The sequence below is a fragment of the Cladophialophora yegresii genome (assembly GCF_000585515.1).
Source record: "Cladophialophora yegresii CBS 114405 chromosome Unknown aczIN-supercont1.4, whole genome shotgun sequence".
Taxonomy (NCBI): domain Eukaryota; kingdom Fungi; phylum Ascomycota; class Eurotiomycetes; order Chaetothyriales; family Herpotrichiellaceae; genus Cladophialophora; species Cladophialophora yegresii.
Window position 1 is genome coordinate 3,336,261 of NW_006913048.1, and position 21,602 is coordinate 3,357,862.

Genomic DNA, 21,602 nt, shown 5'->3' on the forward strand with positions numbered 1-21,602 from the left:
TCAATCGTTGTGATCCTGGGAAGACATGAACAAGGTTCTCTCGCTCTCAAACTTCGACATTCACAAGAGGACCTACAAAGCATAAATCTAGCCATCCACGAACACGCGTTGAATTCCGATCCCGCAGTCCCATCGGTTTCAACTCTACAATCGAAAGAGTCAGGATAGTTGTCCAAGCGATTGCATCCAAGCAAGCCCAATTTCCATCAAGCTCTCAAGCCAAAGCAGGGCAACAGGGACACCACTTGCTCGAAATGGGGGTTACGAGACGGATAACAAGTGCATTGCCCACCTCCTACATCCCATTCTGCCATAGCACTGACGAGGGCCACCAGGAGCAAGCAGTCACAATGGCAAGAGATTACCTACACCACTCGGGACCACCATGAACGGCTCACCACCCGTACAGCCATGTCCAGCCTGGAAGGCGGGAACGTCCAACAACCGACAACGGAAACTGATTACCGCTGGATCCAAATGTTCGCCTGCCACCTCAGCTCCGCAACTGACGACGACGGGAGGAGACAGAGCCACGCGCAAAGGAACCGTGGTGCGCTTCACATTGATGGCCGGCAAAGCTGTGAAGGCGGAGGTGGTGGGTTGAATAAGACACAAGACGGTCCTGTGTTCCGTATGTCATGATGGCGACATTGTCAGTTGATTGAGCGTGGAATTGCGATTGGGACGTCCTTTACATTTATTGCAGCTGCTGTACCGAGTAGTCTACTCCTATCTATGCACTGTACGGAGTGCACACGACGTCGTGTGCAAGCTGCATTTTTCTATGGGGGGAAAGTCTAGGCGCACCGAAAAAATGTCCCAGGTGTGGGGTTGCGCCTGGCGCCGCCCCGAAGATCACGACCCGATCGAGCTCGTGCTCTTATGGCAAGCCCAAAGCCCAAGCTCCAGCTCGGACTCAACTTTGCAAAGCTCCTCCTCTCACCTACCGTGGTGGCTGCTTCTCTCCTCTTCTTGATCAAATGATGCGCTGAACAAAAGTACTCCTTGCATCACCAAACGCGGCATAATGGCCACCCTTGTCGCTGCCCTCACCACTCCCAACACCTACGACACCCCCCTCACCACGCGCGAAGCCCTCTCCGGCATATTCGGCTCCATCTCGCTCGCGTGCTGGATCTTCCTCCTCGTGCCCCAGCTGATCGAGAACTACCGAAACTCCAGCGCCGAAGCCATCTCCCTGGCGTTCATCTTCGTGTGGTTTCTGGGCGATATTGCAAACCTTGCGGGCGCGCTGTGGGCGGGGCTGGTGCCCGTCGTCGTTGCGATCGGGGTTTATTTCTGCATTGCGGACGGGGTGCTCATCGGGCAGTGCATGTATTATGGGTTGAGAAACAAGAGGCGGGAAGGCAAGGCGTTGCTGAGCCGCGAGTCCCTACTCGGCAGTTCGAGTTCTGGTTCTGGTTCTAGGCCGCAAGCAGACGGGCACGCACAGGTCCCCGCCCGCCAGCCCGAGGAGGAAAGCCACGGGGAGGAGGAACCGCTGCTCAAGCGCACGAGGACCAATAGTATGACGATCCCGGGGTCTATGGATCGCAGGCGAAGCAGTGCCAGCCTGCGACGGCGGAGGAGCAGCGTCGCCGCGCAGAACGATCATCTGGCCAAGATCCTCGAGGAGCGCGACGCCTCCGGCACGACGCTGTGGTTCAAGAACGCTATGAGTGTCATTGCGATTGGGGTCATCGGGACTGCCGGGTGGGCGCTCGCCTATGAGTCCGGGGCGTGGAAACCTTCGCCCATGTCCACGGGAGACGAGGCCGAAGCTATGCCTGCCGGCGCATTGGTGCTGGGATACTTCAGCGCGGTGGCGTACCTGGGTGCGAGAATCCCGCAGATCATCAAGAACGCGAGGGATCGAAGTTGCGAAGGTATGCTTGTAACCGTTCGTTCCGCTGTCCAGGCGCTTACACATTGCCAGGCTTATCCCTCCTTTTCTTCATCCTGTCTCTAATGGGGAACCTCACGTACGGGGCCGGTATTCTCTGCCATTCCACCGAGCATCAGTACGTCCTGAAGAACCTGCCCTGGCTGATTGGCAGTCTGGGCACAATGGTCGAGGATGTCACCATCTTTGCTCAGTTCCATATGTACAGCGTGCAAGGCGAGGAGGCGAGGCCCGAGCACGCGGTGATCTGAACAAAAGGCCCGCCATGGGCCATGCATGCAAGATTATGCTGTACCATCAATGCAATATAATGGGATATCTGTTTGATCTACCGAGTAGGGCAGGAGCACCTGTAATTCCGACTCGGGAGACAGGAACGTTCCCTGTAAAAGGGGAAGATTGTGCACGCTGTATACAAAATTCCCACCACCAGGACCACGCGAACCATGTCATGCAGGCTACAAGTGTGTAGCAAGCGGGTTCGACGACTTGGTGATCATGTACAATTGGTCGAATGGAAGACGCCGAAGGAGTACGTTAAAGTTTATCAGTAGCACAGCATGGGACAAGCGACACGCGCGAATAGCTGGGACCTTGAGGGCTATTCGCAGGGATCTGACTAAGACGGCAAGATACGTCTTGGGTCGCATACGTATCTAACAGCGAAGACAGCTGGATCTCAAAGAAATAGCCGATTCCGGATAATCCGTGGACGATGCTGATGTTAGCCAGCACTCGTACCGAACACGACCAGATGACCTTTCTTCACAATCAAGGGACCAATACAAACACCGCCTGACTTTGTAATCGTCCTCGGAAAGTATGCACCGAGAGATCTCACGGGTTTCAGCCATGGGCTTTTCATACGCCCGCACCTCACGCCACCAGATGGCGTCGCATGCGGCCCAACGCATGGACGAGGATGCGTCGGTAATGCATGTCATTTCGAGAAGACTTTGCGAACTGCGTCTGCGAGGCATCTCGTGCATAGGGTTCCCGTAGACGGCTTTCACACGATACTAAGGTTGCATTACACCGCGATTGTGTGCCACCCTGCAACGTCGACGGCCGTCATCCAATCAAGCTGTCCGTTCCTTCGATTGCATGTAGGGATGCTCTATGCTAATGCACGGAGCGGAACAGATGCGTACGAGTGCTCCTTGCCGCACCCAGAACTGCTACCTCGCACTGTACTCGGGCAAAGGGCAAGATCTTGTCGGAGAATTGATCTTCGTTCATCGCGAGGCCTGAAGGAAAGCCGCCCGATCCAACAGCGGATGATCAACCTCAATAGAGTCGTCAGTTGGTGCTGTCTTGGATCGGCCACAGTCTTGAGTCTGGAGAAGACACTGGCGATTTGGCGGCATGGGCCCGCACTGGCCCGTCCCCAAAGGCCAAAGGGTCCCTGAAACGGGCCGTCGGGATTGGTTCAACGCCCATTACTGCTCGTGCTCCTTGCACCTGAAGTGCGCCAATATTGCCGCTCAATCCCGCCGAGCAGATTGGCGTTTGCGCTTTCTGGTCATTCATTCTCTGCACTTCTCTTGCTTTGCAACCTTCTGACACACTTCACCGTGAAGGCTTTCCACTTTTCTCTTTTCAGTCTCACTCTTCAGTTGAACTCTTAGGAGGGTTTCCGGCTTTCTTCTCATCTCTCGCTTTGTCCCTTTCTTTCTCTTGTCAACACCCTTTCTTTCAACCAACGTCGGACCGTCACCAGCGTTTACGCTGTAACACCCAACCGAAACCTCGACACGTGCGTACTTTTTCGACTGTTGCCGAGATTGGCCCTTCGTTTCGCCCCGACTTGCGCTTTCCATCAGACAACAAACCTTTGACTCTCGAAAGAGAGAGACACTTTTTCTCATTGACATTCGCTTGAGGGCGTAGTCGATCGATCATCGACCTCGGACGCGAGGCCCCTCCCTAAAACCTCCTCACAATGCGGTCACTCGCTTTTCTCCTATTCGGCATGCTGAGCGCATCAATCGTTTCCGCCGACCCGCTCGACGATGCCATTGCACTCTTCAAGCGTCAGAGCATTGCGCTGACCACAGGTGGTTCGAGCTCGTCCACCGACTCTGCCACTGTTTCAGGCACTGCGACGCCGACCAGCAGCGATGGCGACGACGACGACACAACTACTTCTGTTACTGTAACTAGCGATACCACATCTGCAATCACCATCACCACTTCCTCTACCGTTGTTCTCCCTCCCACCTCGTCTCAATCCGTGACTGTCATCACGACGACATCTACACACACTCCTCCTACGAGTTCATCCGAACCCACAAGCTCCTCCGATGACTCCACATCCACCGTCACGAGCACGTTGACTCCATCAAGAACCCTGATCACCAGCAGCTCGGTTTCCGAGGTGGTTACCACAATCACAAGTGTCAGCGCGGGCAGCACCATCCACCTGACGAGCACAAGCAGCAGCGTCGTCCCCTTCACGACCAGCGTCGACCCTGCTTCACTGACCAGCAACGGCTCCAAAGGTGGTAGCTCCGGACTCAGCGACTCGACCAAGGCTACCATTGGAGGCGTGGTTGGTGGCATCGGTGGTGCTCTATTGCTCGCTGGTCTCGCTTACACTGCGTGGAGAATCTGGGGCAAGAAGAAGAACCTCCATGACGACGATCTCTACGACCCCAACAACAACCAGGACAAGCTCAGTGGTACCACCGCCGATTCTACCCCTTTCCGTTCAACATTGGATCAATACCACCAGCCAGGCCCTGTCAACACCGCCTCTAACTTCTGAGGCATGCTTGGCCGCCGGCTTGACGATCCTTATGAGAAATCTTGTGTTGTGATATTAGCGGAAACCGAGCATCGTCGATCAAATCATGGAAGCGAGCCCCAACTCCGGAGCTACCCGGAAGAAGAAGAGGTGCAGTGGGCACCTCGACAGAATCTTGAACCGTGTTAGAAGGCGCGTAATTGTGCAGGTCAGCACCATCCTCAGAAGTCTCCTATTTTGTTCGATTTGTACATAAGACAAATGAAAAAGGAAGTGGTGCTGCAGGGCTGGATGCCTCAGCTCATTGGCCAGGTAGTAGAGAGACAAATTTCATTTCCTTCATGTACTCCGTTTGGCAGAGCCAGAATCAGTACCTCCGTAAACACCTTCTCTTCCACATGCGAACATCATTATAGAGTGCTTCACGCAACAACGCGTTATACTGTACCTCGTACGCCGGTGTAGCCGGTCCATGCCAGCGCCGAACGTAGAGATGATGTTGAGGGTACCACGTGACCGACCACTTAACCCGGGTTCGGCTAGCCCGGTCCCACCCCCCGAACACGCTTGCCCGGTCGCGCTTTTCACCACGCGTCATCGGGAGCCGTTGAGCCGTTTTGATTTCTACCTAACACATTGCACAGCACTCGTACAGCACTCGACGCCGCAGCGCAGAACACGTGAAAGTGGAAGCAAGAGCTCGACACAACCAGGCAGTTGTCTTGACATTGCACCACGGTCCTATCGTACACTGTCCCGTCCAACCTCTCTCTTACCGCGCATCGATCAATAGAGGCAGAAGAATGTTCTTCCTCTCATCACCGATACCAGCGCCAGCGCCCTTGCCTCAGCCCCAAGCACTACCAAGCTGGAACTCAAACCCGTTCACATCGCCGGTCACGAAACAATACGGCTCTCGTGTAGCCCTGACGGCTTCGCACCCACAGACGAAACAACACGTCTTCACAGACCCTTACGCGGGTGGAAAGAACCACAAAGGATATTACACCGCTCACGCCCCGTCGCCCCTACGGACCGCCCGGAATGCGAATCTGAACCTGATGTCGAGTCCTACGCGGGATGGCCTCTCGAAGAGCGCAGGGACCCTGTTGGGTTCGAGCCCGCCCCGGTGTGCAGACGCAGCAGACGGGGATGGGGTTGATGAGAATTGGATTACCGACGAGATCGATGGGGATCGACCTGGATGCGATGCCCGCGCGGACTCAACGCCAGCGGGGAACTTGAATGCTTCAGTGGCAGGAGGATCGTCCACGTTCGTCACAGCGCCTTTCGATTCGACTCCTCGGCCGCAGACAACCACCCGCGTCGCTGCATTTTCGTCGCCTCTTGACGATTCATCGTTCACCTTCCGGGCCGCGGCCCCTCAGCCATCGCGCGTCTCACAGTGGGAACTGCGTTCGCGGGAGTCCTCGCCCTCGACCCTCCTCGCGACCCACACGACGAGGAATCGAGAGGAACGCAAGTCAAAATTCCTGGATCGCATACGCCGGAGGAGGGACAACGAGCGAAGTGAACTGGTTGGAGACCAACTTCTTCGTATGGACTTTGTGAAGGAAAGGAGAGGCTGGCAAGAGCAGATGGCTCGACGCGCCGCCGTGGAGGCCGGCGTGGAGATTGAGGAGGAGGAGGAGGAGGAGCAAGAAGAGGATGAGGAGATCTTGCCGGAAGAGATGAGTCCGACGGAGGAATATGACGACCTCGTGAGGCAGTACGAATTCGAGCATGAATTTGACCGACAAGGCGGAATGATGCCACAGGACGAGTTTCCGGTTGATGATGCCGACGACGACGCAGAGTACGAGCGCTTGTTCCGAGAAATGGAGATTCTGAGCCAGCAGAGCGGGAGCGCGTCTCAGAGCGCGTCTCAGTCTCACTCGGGCGACCAGTCCTCCGGCGGTCAACGGCGGGATATCACTCTTCCGACTCGGGAACAGCAGCCGTCCCAGCATGAGGTGGAGCACCGCAGTGGTGGTGGTGGCGGTGGCGGCGGCGGTGATGCCATGGACATTTCTTGAGAAACCGGCTCCTCTCATCACTTCTATCAAACGTTGATGGTCATGGTCGACGTCCTTGTGCGCGGGAGGTCCCACCGAGATGCAATTGAGCTGGAAGGCATACCTGGTGATACCATGCCGTTACCGTACATGGCCACCGTGCTGGTGAGGCTGGCATGATTTCGGAGCGATGCTCTTTCCAGGTACAGTACAGAGTACAGAGTACAGTACTGTTGATTACAGTTCAGTTCGTACCGTCCCGTACGGGTCTCTTAACATACCGAGTGGGTGTGTGTATGTACCCCAAATGTACTGTATCCTCTGACGTCCGGAATGTACTGTACTGTACTGAGTGTGCCGTGTCGTGGTGTGGTGTGGTGTGCTGCGCAGGTACTGAAGACATTCAAATCATGAAATCGTGGATTTCTGGCCCTGGCCCTGCCCCTGGCCGTTGCAATTCTCCCTTTCACTGTTAGTTGATTGATTACTGAAGTGATCTACCCTTAGATGATCTGGGCTGAACCCGAGCCCAAACTCGGATATCTGGATTCTGGATGTTGAGACACTATTACTACCATGGTTGTACCTCTCACCCTTACTCCGTACCTTAGCTTACCTTACCTTACCTTACCTTCTCACCCAGCCTACGGAGTAAGAAAACACCATCAGGACTAGCATATTCATCGTCAATCACATACAACACGTACCTCATTTCAGGGGCTATCTACTCCGTATACTACCTAGGTATATTATGTCATGTCATATCATGTAGTGTCGGCGATATAATGCGATCATGATGTCTAGGCGATCTGATGTCTAGGGTTCAGAAATGGAGGGACTATGAATGCATGCATGCCATCGCTGTATTTTCTGGTGTTTGGTATATATTGTACTCCGTACTCCGTACTCCGTACCTAGAGTGCTGCCCATGGCCGCCCTTCTCGAATATCGCTGTATGGCCGTATCCCCGCAGAAGCCCGTCAGGACTAACCTACCTAGGTAGCCACGCATTATTCAACTTCAATCAGCGTCATTCATTCATCCTTCCTCGCTGCTTTGAATGGAGGGAAGACTGCCTCGAGTCGCTGCACCAACGTGGGCGGAACTTTCACGCTCACATTCACACTTTCACTCCCACTCGTATGCTCTCTTCCGTCCTTACCCTGGGTACCGAACTCTGTGATCTCACTTTCCGCGCTCGACGTCGCTTTCAGCAACGCTTGCCAATCTTGCACCTGATAGAGCTTTACATTCGCACTGACATCACCTTCGCTGCCATGTTCCGCAGTCTTGCCAAAGTCCTTTCTCCACTGCCTCCAGACCAATCCGTCGGGGTTGTCCGCTGATCCCGATCCAGGAACAGGACGTTTTAGAGACATCGACTTTAACACCCCCTTATCGGCGTGCAGGTCGACCTCGTGACTGTCGAGCATGCCGCTCTTGAACTCGAACTTGGGCGTCTGCTCGAAGATCCAGCTTGGGGACAGGAGTTCTTGCACACCCTGCGCGAGCCATGGGTTCTGCTCTTCGAGCTCGTCCAAGGAGGCCGGTGCGGAGAGTATGATCTCGTTGACGCCACGTTCTCGGGGCTGGCCTTCCCCATACATGGCCCAGAACTGTTGTACGATGGCCTCGGTGATGTCCTTTCGGATATTGTCCCGCATATTCTGGCTTGCTGTATGGGCAAGGTTCCCAACTTTGCTGCGCACGCTTTCGACGCCCTGGGCGGTGATGAAGTCGCGACCGGGACTTCTCAGAAGGTCGGATATACGGTGGATGTACGGGCTGGAGTAGAGCAGCGTGCCGTGATGCAGGGCCCGACCTCTTGTCAGCTTGTACGCGCTGCCGCTGACTTTCAACCATTCGGCTGCGTTGGGTCTCTGCATGACAATGTCATTGCGCTCGTTGACCCGTATTTTTGGGAAGTCGCTCCTTTGGCTTTCGGACGAGAGCCACTCGTGCGCTGGGGTCTTCAGAGCCCGCAGCGCTTGCACGACCATTTCAGCATGTTTGCTTCGAGTGAAGGACCTCGTGTTGGGGACAATGATCGAGTAGTTGAGATTGCCGGAGTCGTGGAAGACGGTGCCCCCTCCACTGCGACGGCGGACGAGGTCGACCGGTACAATGTCCCCCTGGCGTCTACCCGGTGCCAATTGCTTCTCAGCCGGATCCGACACCTGCTCTTCAGGCCCAAGACCTTCCTGTATTCTTTTTAAATCCGTCTCCAGCCAAGGGTTCTGGTTGCGACCAATAACTACGCACGGTCGATTGGTGTAGAACAACAGTATGTGGGATTCCGGAGAGGATTTGGTGAGCAGGTAATGCTCTATGGAGAGGTTGATGTACGGATCATCCGTGAGCAAGTGGAAAACAAGGGGCCCGGTCTCTTTCGAGACGCGCCATAGCTCTTGGAGATTCCATGTCGCAGAAGTCCCTGGCTGCGCGCGATCATGTACTGCCCGACGCTGGGCAGGCGAGACAGGACTGAACGAGACGGTCGTCTGACTACGGGTATTCCAAGTTGAAAGGGTTAAGAGTAGCCGCCGGGCTGCTCGCATTGAACCGGGCAAGCAGTTCCCGTGGACGGAGCTCTTGTGAGAAGGAAGGATATGTCATAGAGAGGCACAACGCAGGCCAGCCTGACTGGACGCGCCGAGCATTACAGTATCCCAAAGGGGAAGGTAGAGCGCGACTAATATTGGTACAGAGTACGCTTTCAGTTAGTTGTATTCGTACTCGTACAATGCCACCAATCGACACGCACCATACGGTCGACGCTGTTGGTGAGACTCGAATCGTGAAACTTCAACCCCTCCGCACCCGGAAGATACTAGGCTGAGCTCTCAAGCTTTGGCTCTTCCGACCTTCACTGAGTTGACCCCAGCGAGAGACGAGATCCTTCCTAGACCGGGCCATCCATATCACAAGTGCAGCATTCCACCTGACTACCGTCGTTCGCGACTGTGACTGGGAAGGTTATCCGAAGGGTTGGCCAGACAGCCTCAAGAGGTGTACTGGGCCATACCCCCTATTGTACGATACCGTATTGTTTACATAGGCCTTCGTAACTATATAGCTGGGTCTGCCCCCAGACCCCTCTGAAATTCATCATGTCCTCCAATTGAGTCACACGACAATGGCCATTTTTGAAACATAGTTACGCTAGTATGTTTACCAAATTCTTCGCTTCCTTATATCCGGCTAATAATTCATTCAAACTAAACCTTCTTTTTAGGTCAACGAGTTATCATGATATCCTCCTGGAGAAAATTCCAATTAAGCCAATTGAGAGATTGGAACTGGTCAGCCATATAAGGCATACTAAAGTCGTCATCAGGTAGGTTATTTTCACCCGTCTGAGTTTGAAGAAAGGGCGAATCGACCCTGGAGCTCTTAAGTCGATCGGGTGCGTGAAGATCCGCGACATCGTCTTGACGCTCGTGGCATCGCGGCTGTTGCTCTTGCAATGATTGAGGTTGTCGTGAAAGACTACTATCTTCATTCTCCTCGTCATTCTTTGCCTTCTCAACGAGAGAAGAAACAATCTTGATGAACTCTCCACTCTTAGTTAGCAGGATATTTCCCGAAGAGATGTACTCGATTCGTCCAAACAGACCGAGGACACATTGCATGAGTGCGATATCGGCCGTGGCAGAACTGGACCGTGGGTTGCTGGCCAGAAACGTGAAAATCGTGATGATCGCGGTGAGCGGGTAGTATATGACAAGCCAGTTGGGTGCATAGCTCTCGATATCGATGTACTGCGTCAACAAACACATGGATCGGGCAGACTCCAGAGAATCTGCCGCTAATTGATCCAGCGCGAATCTTTGTAAAGAGGTATTTCCCGCTCGGGCTTCAGCTATGTCTTTTAGTCGACGTGCCTTGTCGAGCGACGCCACGCAGTCATGGTAGAAATACTCCAGCACAAGGCGTTGGTGAAAAAGGGCCATGGATGTCATTTTCGTTTCTCGAAGGGACGCCCAACCCTGCAATGCATCTTGACCTGCGTCCGTGGTCGCAACACGCCTCCACTGCTTGAGCTCCTCATACAGTTCGACCACCGTTGCCCCTCTTGCCTCGGCGGTCTGCATAAGAGATGTCGTCGAATACAGGTTTTTGATGATGCGGGAGCAGATTCGAGAATAGCGTGTGACGTTGAGAAAGAAGTCTCGAGACTCATGGGAACCGTCTTCACCGTGGTGATCAGGGAACAAATCGCGAGGGAAAGGACAGGCGATGTCACTATCATCCAGCAATGAAGGCCGGCCCGTGCGGAAAGCGATTGTCTTGTCAAGACAGTAAAGACTCCAAAACAGGCGGTTGCGGTCCTCGATTTCGAGGTCGGACATATGCCATGCCTTGGGCGAGGATTTGTGCAATCCCAATCCCGTGGCAAAGCGCACAGCAATGGCGCAGTAGATGTACTCTGGCTGAGGCCCCCCCACACCTTGTGCAAATACTGTCATCAATGCAAAAGTTTGCACGGCCTGTAGAGACGTCTTCTGATACATCAGATTGGATTGTACCGAGACCGTGTTGTCAAAATAAGCCCAGGCTTCGTTTTCCGAGTCTCGAAAAGATTTGAGTGTGCCAGAAGAGAGGCAAGCTCGACATCCGAGTGCGAGAACTACATTGTATAGCGCATACCAAGTCTTGTCACAACTGGCAGGGTCATTCCAATACCGTTCGCAATGCTCTCGAAAACCAGATTCCCGAATAATCGGCCACAGCCATTGTTTGGCAAAGTATACATCGATGTATCGCTTCGCCACCTCAATTGGTGGAAGATTTGACTGCGGGCGGTTGCGAGATCCATTCTCGCCACGTGTGGGTAGTTTCAACTGAGAGAGAATTTCGTTCACCATTTCCCTCTGCTCGTCCAAGCTGATGCTGTTGCCGTTGTTGCTGTTGCCGGCCTTCTGAGAGATCCATTGTAGACCGGACTGAGTCGCAAGGGACATGCCGCAAGAGGAGCCCGCGTACTCTTGTCCATGCTCTCCAATCATCAGCCCGGAGCTTTCATCGTGGAAGTTGCTCATGGTGTTGGGAGACCAGAGGATCTCATCGACCATATCTGTCCTTCCCACTTTCATGGACTGGTGAGGGTGCTCAGGAAAGGAAGTGGCCGTGCCTGTCCCTGGCATGGGAACTCTCCGCCCAGACTCCACTTGCCGAATGATATCCAAATCTATCACTGTCCTCTCCGGCGGCAACGAATTGACATTGCGCTCTCCAATGTTCCCGGGATGATGCGCAGCTGACGGGAAAGCCTGGCAACGTTTCTGGGGTTCGCTTTCAGTCCCGATACTCTGTTCTCGCTCATAAAGGCTCTGAAGCAGACTCTCCATGCGTAAGAGCCGCGCGTCAACATCAGCTATACATAGGAGATTTCGTTAGAAATCTTTACGGAGAATAGGCGTTGTGTGTGTCCATCACAGGCGCTTACAATCTCTATCGCTTTCTCGTTGCTTTCTCTTGGCCCTGCCCGGGTAAATGCACTGAAGATGGTGATCCTGTTCTCTAATCAGTGGCTATCAACCAAAGTGGTCCGTCTTGAATATGACTGATTACCCTACAGTATTGACATTTAGGTGTCGAAGAGTCGCCTAAATTCAACGTCTGTAAGCTCCAAACTGAACAGGGGTTGTTTTCATGGTAGCACGCACATTTGACCTTCTTAACCCGGCAGATTTCACAGGCCATCTTGAAGACAATATATGATGAAAAGATCAAACTAGACTGTGCCGGCAACCGATGGTTAACCTGAGGTATGCGTTGGTCCCAGAGGCCCAAGCTGGCTCGTTTGACCGGAGTTGACTGGGAGAAACAGTGGAAGATGTGGAAACGAACACTCGACAAATAAGTTACCTAAACTTGCGCGACCCCCAGGCGCGGGGTCTCCGCACAGGCTCTTGTGGATTGCCTCGGGTTTGAAAAGGGCCCTGGCGTGGCGGGAGGACGCGAGTGGCGAGGTTGGGTTATGCATTTGTCCTACATGCTTCTATTGGGCGCTATTCGCCGACAGCTTCTCTGGCGCAAGATGCGTAAGTACTATGCATCTGTATGCACGAACAATAGTCATCTGGTCCGATTCTGTCAGGACTCCTCCTGAATAGCTTCAAGCTGGCTATCACCAAGGTTCATGATTTGTGCTATTTCAAGGATTGCGTTGCAAATGTTTGCTCGAAGAACGCTTCAGTATAATTTCCCTCACTATCGAGCATCTCGGACGCCTCGGCCCACTTCCTTCTAATCAAAGATCCTCGCTCTTCAGCCCGGACCGCGAATACAGCACTGTCAATGTCAGCGGGAATTCGAACTTTGAGGAAAGATACTCACTCATATTGAACAGGCATGACGAGAAAACCAGGTGTCAAAGCATCGGGATCGAGTGGCACCAACTTCCCGTCTTTATCAACAGGACGTGACATTTTGAACCCCCAGAGTAACCTCGAGATGGCCGTGAACAAACTTCGCTCAGCAACGTGGATTCCAGGACACATGCGTCGACCGGCTCCGAAGGTGGTGAATGGTCTCTCCGATGTATCGGAGCCTTTTGGTTGCCCTACTGGTGGATATTTCCCAGGAAGATGGCGTGTAGGATCAAAGTCTCTTGGGTTGGTACGGTCATTGTTGATCGACCATGCCTGTTGGGTATGGATCAGCTCATGAAACAGAGATTACCTCCGTCGTTAAGAACGAACATTGTTTACGATTGCGGCACCAGCAGGAATTCTGTAACCTTTGTAGAAATCCTCGGTAGTAGTTGCGTGGGGCACTCCGCCTCCGATCGTTGTTGGCATCCCTGTGCGAAGTGGGTGAGCTTTCTTGCGTTTTCTTCGTTTCGGAGAGGTCATACATCTGATCGATTCTTTCACCACGGCCATGATGTAAGGTGTTTCTGCAGAGTCATTCCAAGTGGGAAGTCGATGACTTCCAACAACTCTGTCAAGCTCTTCTTGAGCCACTCTCTGGACCTCGGGGAATAGTATCATGGCCTTGGATTAATGAGTTGCTATGATTTTGTGGTTTAGGGAAGTTAGCACACCTTGACGAAACCTAGTAGTGTACTGTATGTGGTGTCCCTAGTATTTCACTATCAACCTATGGGCATAGTTGAACAAAATGCACTTACGCAGCTGCTGTCCAAGCATGGCCAGCCGCAAAAGCAATTTCGTCTGCGCTGAGTGCATCTGCTTTGTCAATATCTTTTGCTTCGGCGCCCAGAGTTAGTAGCATGTCACGACTGAAACCTGGTTTCGATTCTGGTCAGACACTTTTTTCAGAATAGGATCTGGGAATAACCGACTAGGGTGCATTTTGCCTTCTTGGATCAGGCCCGAAGCCTCTCTCAGGAGCTGGACCCACATATCCCATTCCATATCCCGAAGCTCCGTCGCTTCGGCTAGGAACCCGCTCACCCATGCTGGGAGTCGCAAGAAGAGAGGTTTGAGAACAGGGTACCAATCCGCCAACTGGCTTCTCTCTTGCAAGAGGGAAAAGCGATTGAGCCACTACAGGACAAATCAGTCCAGATTTATGACTCTGACTCGCCGCATCATTTGCACTTACAGTGTAAAGTTTCTTGACAAGCGGCGTGTCCAAGATTGGAATTCGGCGGCCGTATGTAACAGTTGCCCCAATGCTGGTGGTGTATCTTTTAAGGTGGTCCCAAAACTCTTCTGGACTGTCTAACATTTCGTCCAGCAGCTGAAGACTTTCGAACTCCTGATTTAAGCATTTCAGCACACAATGAAGTTTCTATCTTTGGCAGGACAGCCGGTACTCACCTGGTATGGGATATATCTGTTTGCAGCAGTGAGATTCAGCCTTAGATGGTACATCTTTCGAAACCGCCGCCACAAGTCGTCATTTCTGATCACTATTCAGTACAGAGCTTCCAACAGTAGTTCTGTAGTGAATGACATCCAACTCACGGTCTGAAGAGCAAGTTCCAGTTTTTTCCCAATTCTGCCACAAAGTTGCTCGACTTTGAGGAATAGACAGTACTTCTCTTCTCAAAGAGGTCTCGGATCGACTCTTCAGTGTTCAATACTATCATCGTCTGCGTTCCAAGTTTGATTGAGACAATAGGCCCATATGAAATCGGAGTCAATATAAGAGAATCAACCTGTTGACGAGGCACCGTCCTTACATTGTTTTGCCCACTTATCGAACAACTGATATGGTCGAGCTGTCATTTGGTGCAAGTTCCCAATTATAGGGAGTGTCGGTGGTCCTGTGTCACAGATGGGGTCAGCTCAAACATCTCTAGTTCACTTTTGAGCATCTATAGATGGGACCTCATCTACCTGGTGGAAGATCTTGGGGACGCATTCCAATTTTCATAAGTCGTGATGCCCCACACACCACCACCATTAAAAGCAGTGATGCCACGGGCCAGCTATACAGCGAAACAGTCATGGTGTATATCGTCAAGATTTATCAAAGCGGATGCAAGAGAAGACGATCCAGGTGGCACCACTGTTCGTTCGCATATGTGGTCAACTGAGTTGGTCTGTTTGCAGAAGTATTATATGCTTGGCAGGACTACAGAGATGCACGCACACCCGGAGAACAACAGGAGGTACAGCGAGACTGAGGAACATTGGTGGTGGTCGACTCAACATGGTGCGCTTCAAACAGTGACTTACTCGGCCTCCGATTCTTTCAACCTGAGAATCACACCGAGGACGCGAGCCGAGGCTGAAGCCAAGCGTGCTTCACAAACTACGAGATGAGTACTCGGCTGGAGAAGGTGGAGTGTACCCCGGATAAGGGGGACATAAGCGAGATTTCGTGGAGGGGACAATTACCATCTAGCACAACACATGGCACAATCCGGGGCTAGTGTTTGATGGGGGTTTGGACTTTCGGGATTCCGAAGTCCCAGAACCCGAGGACAACGGTATTGCGGTCCCTTGGCAGGAAAGGGAGGACTCGGGCCAATCCACCAAGTAATTGTAAGTTAAAAATGCCTTATCCATTTGCTAACTACCCATGAACACCATTCGTCAGATTGCCCTCCATCCCATCACTGACTCCATTGTGCGTCGGGGCAAACTGGCCGTAATCCCGGTCTGCCACCGCCTCCCATGCTTCTGGGAACCCGGCCCAACGCAGCCATCTCACAACCACTCTCTGAACAAACGGGTCAAGCTCGGCAGCGTACTCGTAGCCGGTCGTGCCAGCGTTTGGCATCTCAAAGTCTGGCCGGTCCATTGCCTCGACGGAATCCATTACCATGTGCGCCATTTTGAGAAAATCCCCTCCCTTTAGCTTGATTCCTGGTGCCGCTTCAAACGCTTCAGTCACAGCTTCCCCATTGCTAATCGCGCGGATCAATTTGGACGTGTGACCATCGTCCTGATACTCCCTAGCCCGTGCGAATATTGACTCCCATCCACCTCGCCTCTCAGGTCGATATCCACGGAGATCTTGTAGTCGTAGTTCAGGCGCTTTTGCGGATGCATACATGAGCAAGTGTAGTCGCCCCATGCATTCTACCAATCGCCCCTTTGCTTTTCTCGAGATCCAGCTAGTCCGGTTGAATACTGAGAAAAACAAGGAAGTGTTGGCACAATGCATGAAGAAGAAATCGAATTTGATCGCTTTGTCGGCCCGCTGAGCAAGTGCGGTCATGTACACTGTTCCGGGCTGATGTCAAAAGGGGCGCGCTCATATACTGACGAGAAAAGGGACGCTTACATCCGGCATTAATCATCTCAGCCGTCTTCTGCTCCAAGTCCTTTGCTGACACTTCCCAACGAGCAGCAAGTTGAGTCATCTCGTCTGCGGCTCGTATGTAGAGCCCATCGGTGACTTTGTTGGGAGGATCAGACCAGACGACGGCAGTTTGTAGTTTATGATTTGCTTTGATTTCGTCCATCAGCTGGACGAGCGTATGATCAGCAGGCTGAGTTAGGTTTCTGGCGGCATTCTCTGCACCCCAAAGAAACGGTGCGGGCCAGGCCGGGTGAATTGCAGCTTGTGCCAAAGCTTCTGCCACGATCAATGGTTGATTGAATTCGATTCCATATCCAAGATGGATAATGGGGTGCAAGAATCCTTAGAGAGTGAGCCGAGTACTTTGAAGGTCTCTCAAACATTACCTGAAAACATCCTTGCGAGCATGTCATCTGCCCTCGCATCTCCCTTAAAGACATATTCATTGACGACAGATTCAACTCCACGCTCGGAAACTAGCTTCTGGAAGAAAACCACGTAATCTCGGTAACGCTCACTGTCACCAAGATGCTTGACGAATCCCTCAGGTTGTCTCAATGTTTCGATGTTGATCGGGTCCGCCGGAGGAGTGGGAAGCTGATACCCCGTATTATTTCGGTAGGCTTTCTCAAGCTGGGACGGCGAAGCCCCAAGTGCGTATATGCTGAGTAGATGATGGACGATGTGGTCTTTGGACATGTTCACATTAGACATCTGTTCAATGACCCAATGATCCAGATTATGCTGACTGGAAACACTTTCATGCCACACCGATAAACTTCGGAGATGGTGAATCTCATGTCTTCAGCTGCTTGAAGTAAGACTTACTGTGAAGGCCAGCGTTGTCAAAGTAAATATGATGTCGCTCATGATTCTCCATTATAAGGGTATTGGCGGTGCTTGCACTTTCGGGCAGCAAATTCTCCTGCGTGTTGACACAACCACGATCTGATGTGGACAGCGCCAGCTGGTAAGGGCTCGCCATGCTGCTGGAATGAGAAAGGACTAGATTCGAAACCCGAATAGTGAGGAAAATAGTAACGATTGCGCCACAAAGATTGAAGGCGTGCCTTACATATCACCTACCCTGAACTTTGAGCATTCAGTTGCAAAAGTCTTATGACCATACAATTGGCAACATCGGGTTAGGATGGTGCTGATTCGGGGCCTTGACCCCGTAATCCGGTGTCTAGATCTTGCGGAGGATGGGGACCGGACGGCCCATGGGCCCCTCCGCCGGATTGATCAATTTTACTCAGCCATACCAACTAGCCCACTGTATATCAAGGTGTAAATGGTCGTGGACATCCGGACACTCACTGTCGAGCAGATCAATCTCGAGCATCCAAGCGGACGAATCCCGCATTGCACCCACAGCTTTGTTCTAAAAGTTTGAACGATACAACTCGCTCATTCCACCAGGACATATATTGATCTCTATCGGCGTTCAGGGAAACATGGCTCCAGGAAAAGTCAATTTCGAAGGTATAACTTGTTCAGAACTGAATTCGTTGATTTGTATTTGAACTGATCTCTTCACAAAGAGTGGCAAACATTGAGCGAGATAACTTTCGAATGGGCAGACAGCTATGATTCAAAGGTGTGGAACGATTTCAACGCGGTTTCAGCCGATATATACTAAATCCGCGGCGTTAGCAATGGAATCGACTTGAGGCAATAATTGCGCCCACTATGATGGTGAGATCATATATCCGCAAGCTGGGATTGAATGCTGAACACGGATCAAATATTCTCAGCTCGATTACACGGAGTCGTTCGGGAAAAAGTTCGATGATATTCCCAAAGCCGATTTCATGAAGATGACAGTGAGACCTGATAATCTGGGAGGCTTACTTGATTGCATTCATGTGATTGGAACCTCAAAGTTTGAAAAACATTCGGACGACAAGGCGGATGGACATCATCAAGTCTACGTCACCTATAGGCGCTGGACAGACATGGACAAGAAGGTAGTCGAGGCTGAGGGTGAGGGACTTCTTATTATGACTCACCACTATTCCAAGATCAACGGAGAGTGGAAACTGAGTGGAACCACGCCACATGGACGGCTTGGAGATCTCAAACTCGACAAGGTCTTTCGACCATAGTGGCACATGAAGTGTGAAAAAATCAAGGCTTGGAAAGACGACTGAACAGTGGTACACCACCAAAGGATAGCTTGATGAGTAGGCAAGATTGTCTATTAGAGTTGTTGTTCTATCTCAAGATGTTTGCCTCCAAACCCCGTTTGTTTTCTCTCCATACCGATAACGTTCTTCGAGCTTGTAGTATTCTTCAAAGCCCACCCCACGACAAACTTCCTCGAAGGACAGTATTTCTGGCGGCTTTCCAACGGTCAAAGACATCTTCAGATTTTCGAGTGCCTCGCGAATGCTTTTGAGCTTTGCCGCGACCAGAGTCAGAGGGTAGCAAACGGCACAATACCCCAAAGCGGCGAGTTCTTTGGCCGAGATGTTTTCCGTCTTGCCGCCTTCAATAATGTTGGCAAAACACGGGAAGTTGATATCCCTTCGGAGACGCTGCATCGTATCTCTGTCAGGCATAGCTTCTACAAAGATACAGTCCACGCCGAGTTCGATGAATTTCTTGACACGCGCAACAGCTTCATCGTAACCATGAATGAAACTATCGGTACGAGCCAAGATCCAAATATCAACTCCTTCGTTGCGTGCGTCAACGGCAGCTTGGACTCGGGCAAAAGCTTCCTCGCGAGGAACCACGGCCTTACCCACCGTGTGTCCACAGCCTAGAAAACAGGATTAGCATAGAGAACTTGAAACAATGATGCTCCGGGACTTTTGTACGTTTAGGCCATGTCTGATCTTCAATCATGATTCCAGCAGCTCCTGCAAGCGCAAATCTGTTGCAGACATCGTTAAAAGGGCCTCGACTGTTGATTCTGGCTTCTTACCCTTGTACAGTCCTTCTCATGTTCATTGGACTTCCGTATCCGGTGTCTGCATCCGCGACGATAGGTACTGTCACCTGCCTAGCTGTCTCTTGAATCTTTGAAGCCATTTCTTGGAAAGCTATGTAGCCCGCGTCGGGAAGACCAAGAGATGAGGACACCGGGAAACCGGATAGAAACACCGCCGGAAAGCCTGCTTCTTCAACAAGTTTGGAGCTCAAGGCATCGTAACTGCAAGGCAGTGCAAGAATTTTTGAATCGTCGGCGTGAGCTTCCAATATCAAGCGTCTTAACTTGGTTGCCTGAAAGGACGGAATTGTTCCCCTGACATGGGAGCCGCTCTTGAGGTGTTTGTCGCCTCTTGACAAGTAGTCGACTTCGGTAGGGACAGGAAAAAGATCTGTTGGCGAATCAGCCATGGGTACCATCTTCAAATCGGTTTTCAGAGTGTTTGTCAGTTGCACATGCGACGCAGCGTGAAAAACACTTGTTCTTATATAGTACCAGTTCGTCTATTGTTTGAGCAGCACCCGTATTCATTATCGTTAAGAGACACAGGCAATGCCGGACGCGCCAGCATAGGCCTGCTCCGAAATCGCTCTCGAAAAGGCCAATATCAGATTGACAATTTAGACTCAAGACATTCTATCCAATGCCATCACTGTTTTTAGTTATCAAAGTGGCATGTGAATCTCTAGCCGCATGGTGATGCCGAGCAGTCCCATCGGCAGCACATGGTGTCGCACACTCCGGACCCGGCTTCGGACAACAAGATCGATATCCCGTGAGAAAACCTATTTCAGCCGCAGTTATTCGCGCGAAGAAAGCCTCCTGATGATTTTTGTCAAACGAGATATTGCACAGACTCCCATCCGACTCGGATATCCACGAAAAACCTCGACTCTCTGAGAAACGGAAACCATGGCAACTCCAAGCAGAGCCTGTTGCTCGTAAGTCCCATCTCCCACAACCCCGTATCGAGGGTGACTGTTATAGCATACCCCCCATTGTCTCTGAGGGCTACAAATATAAGGGTGGGTTTGAAACTATCGATGGATTGAAAACCTGTAAGACAAATGAGTCGAGAGCACCATCGCTGGGTGATTTCCCCTTTCTGATTGGAACTCCTTCTGTTAGACGTGACTGGGCCCAAAGACTCAAAGCATGCGATATTAATCATATATGGTAAGCTGGTCTCTTCAAAGAAAGAAATGTATCTATACTGAGCACCGATGTAAGATGTGTTCGGATTCTTTGACCAGACAATTCAAGGGGCAGATATCCTCGCCAACTCTGACTCCAAGCGGAAATACAGAGTTTTCATGCCGGATTTCTTTGATGGAAACCCAGCCGATATCAGTTGGTATCCTCCTCAGACCGAGGATCACCAGAAGAAGCTAGGGAACTTCTTCCAAACCCAGGCTGTTCCACAGAAGTCTCTTCAGAGGATCCCGGGAATTGTTGCCGCCGCGAACGAGACGGCAACTGCTGGGAAATTTGAGTCTTGGGCAATCTTGGGACATTGCTGGGGAGGAAAGATCGCAACTCTAGTAGTTTCTGGCGACGGTGGACTGTTCAAGGCAGCTGTACAATGTCATCCTGCCATGCTGGACCCTAATGATGCAAAGAGCGTTGCAGTGCCTATGGCACTTCTGGCATCAAAAGACGAACCAGCCGAAGATGTCGAAGCTTTCGAAGCCAACCTGACGGTCCCTCACCACGTCACGACGTTTCCTACGCAGATCCATGGCTTTATGGCAGCGCGCTCAGACCTCAAAGACGCAGCAGTTCGCAAGGAGTACGAACGCGGCTATCAAGTGGTGCTGGAGTTTCTCAGTAGGTACACATAGACAGGCTGACTAGTCTAACCAGCTAGCGTCGTATCTTCATCTATACGTCGTACCAGAACATAGAAGCCAAAAGTGTTAGACACGATACGGAAATATGAGATAAGTCTCGGGCGAAATATCAGACGATTTTGATAAGTACCTCTAAAACTTCGAGCGTAGTTCGCCAGACCACAAACACCTCTCCAGTTTCCCATCGAGCTTCGGGCCGGAAAAGGGACCACTAACTATCACCCCTTGGCGAATGGTGATGCACTCGGGGCATGTTCAAGGTTGCCCGCCTGCTCTAGTCATGATAGGGTAAGATGCTTCGAGAAGAACGCATTCAAGCTCGGGTATTCGGGATTTGAGATCCCAATCCCCGAAATTCAGGTGAGCCCGGAGTTCGATGTCCCATACGGACACGGTGGAGGAACTGGGATCCCACGGAACA

The 21,602-nt window shown here is 51.9% G+C and overlaps 10 protein-coding genes across 10 annotated transcripts; 5 read left to right on the top strand and 5 right to left on the bottom strand.

Moving 5' to 3' along the window:
* Nucleotides 1-1,027: 1,027 nt before the first annotated feature.
* On the top strand, nt 1,028-2,154 carry A1O7_06555 (uncharacterized protein; the record flags this gene model as incomplete). Its single annotated transcript, XM_007760557.1, has 2 exons — nt 1,028-1,886; nt 1,937-2,154. 2 exons carry the CDS (start codon nt 1,028-1,030, stop codon nt 2,152-2,154), a joined length of 1,077 nt encoding a protein of 358 aa, XP_007758747.1.
* Nucleotides 2,155-3,845: 1,691 nt separating this feature from the next.
* A1O7_06556 (uncharacterized protein) lies at nt 3,846-4,670 on the top strand (the record flags this gene model as incomplete). The annotated part of the gene is made up of 1 exon (XM_007760558.1): nt 3,846-4,670. One exon carries the CDS (start codon nt 3,846-3,848, stop codon nt 4,668-4,670), a length of 825 nt encoding a protein of 274 aa, XP_007758748.1.
* A 782-nt stretch (nt 4,671-5,452) lies between these two features.
* Nucleotides 5,453-6,685, top strand: A1O7_06557 (uncharacterized protein; the record flags this gene model as incomplete). Its single annotated transcript, XM_007760559.1, has 1 exon — nt 5,453-6,685. One exon carries the CDS (start codon nt 5,453-5,455, stop codon nt 6,683-6,685), a length of 1,233 nt encoding a protein of 410 aa, XP_007758749.1.
* A 1,013-nt stretch (nt 6,686-7,698) lies between these two features.
* Nucleotides 7,699-9,222, bottom strand: A1O7_06558 (uncharacterized protein; the record flags this gene model as incomplete). The annotated part of the gene is made up of 1 exon (XM_007760560.1): nt 7,699-9,222. One exon carries the CDS (start codon nt 9,220-9,222, stop codon nt 7,699-7,701), a length of 1,524 nt encoding a protein of 507 aa, XP_007758750.1.
* Nucleotides 9,223-9,900: 678 nt separating this feature from the next.
* A1O7_06559 (uncharacterized protein) lies at nt 9,901-11,706 on the bottom strand (the record flags this gene model as incomplete). Its single annotated transcript, XM_007760561.1, has 1 exon — nt 9,901-11,706. The coding sequence occupies one exon, from the start codon at nt 11,704-11,706 to the stop codon at nt 9,901-9,903; it is 1,806 nt and encodes a 601-aa protein (XP_007758751.1).
* A 1,113-nt stretch (nt 11,707-12,819) lies between these two features.
* On the bottom strand, nt 12,820-13,662 carry A1O7_06560 (uncharacterized protein; the record flags this gene model as incomplete). The annotated part of the gene is made up of 4 exons (XM_007760562.1): nt 12,820-12,961; nt 13,007-13,314; nt 13,372-13,472; nt 13,527-13,662. The coding sequence occupies 4 exons, from the start codon at nt 13,660-13,662 to the stop codon at nt 12,820-12,822; spliced, it is 687 nt and encodes a 228-aa protein (XP_007758752.1).
* Nucleotides 13,663-15,661: 1,999 nt separating this feature from the next.
* Nucleotides 15,662-17,092, bottom strand: A1O7_06561 (uncharacterized protein; the record flags this gene model as incomplete). The annotated part of the gene is made up of 3 exons (XM_007760563.1): nt 15,662-16,314; nt 16,376-16,735; nt 16,780-17,092. The coding sequence occupies 3 exons, from the start codon at nt 17,090-17,092 to the stop codon at nt 15,662-15,664; spliced, it is 1,326 nt and encodes a 441-aa protein (XP_007758753.1).
* A 1,055-nt stretch (nt 17,093-18,147) lies between these two features.
* Nucleotides 18,148-18,492, top strand: A1O7_06562 (uncharacterized protein; the record flags this gene model as incomplete). The annotated part of the gene is made up of 1 exon (XM_007760564.1): nt 18,148-18,492. A coding segment is annotated over one exon (345 nt), but the record flags the coding sequence as incomplete, so codon positions are not given.
* A 123-nt stretch (nt 18,493-18,615) lies between these two features.
* Nucleotides 18,616-19,741, bottom strand: A1O7_06563 (methylisocitrate lyase; the record flags this gene model as incomplete). Its single annotated transcript, XM_007760565.1, has 3 exons — nt 18,616-19,160; nt 19,219-19,274; nt 19,326-19,741. The coding sequence occupies 3 exons, from the start codon at nt 19,739-19,741 to the stop codon at nt 18,616-18,618; spliced, it is 1,017 nt and encodes a 338-aa protein (XP_007758755.1).
* Nucleotides 19,742-20,243: 502 nt separating this feature from the next.
* Nucleotides 20,244-21,172, top strand: A1O7_06564 (carboxymethylenebutenolidase; the record flags this gene model as incomplete). The annotated part of the gene is made up of 4 exons (XM_007760566.1): nt 20,244-20,272; nt 20,319-20,389; nt 20,460-20,507; nt 20,562-21,172. 4 exons carry the CDS (start codon nt 20,244-20,246, stop codon nt 21,170-21,172), a joined length of 759 nt encoding a protein of 252 aa, XP_007758756.1.
* Nucleotides 21,173-21,602: the final 430 nt, after the last annotated feature.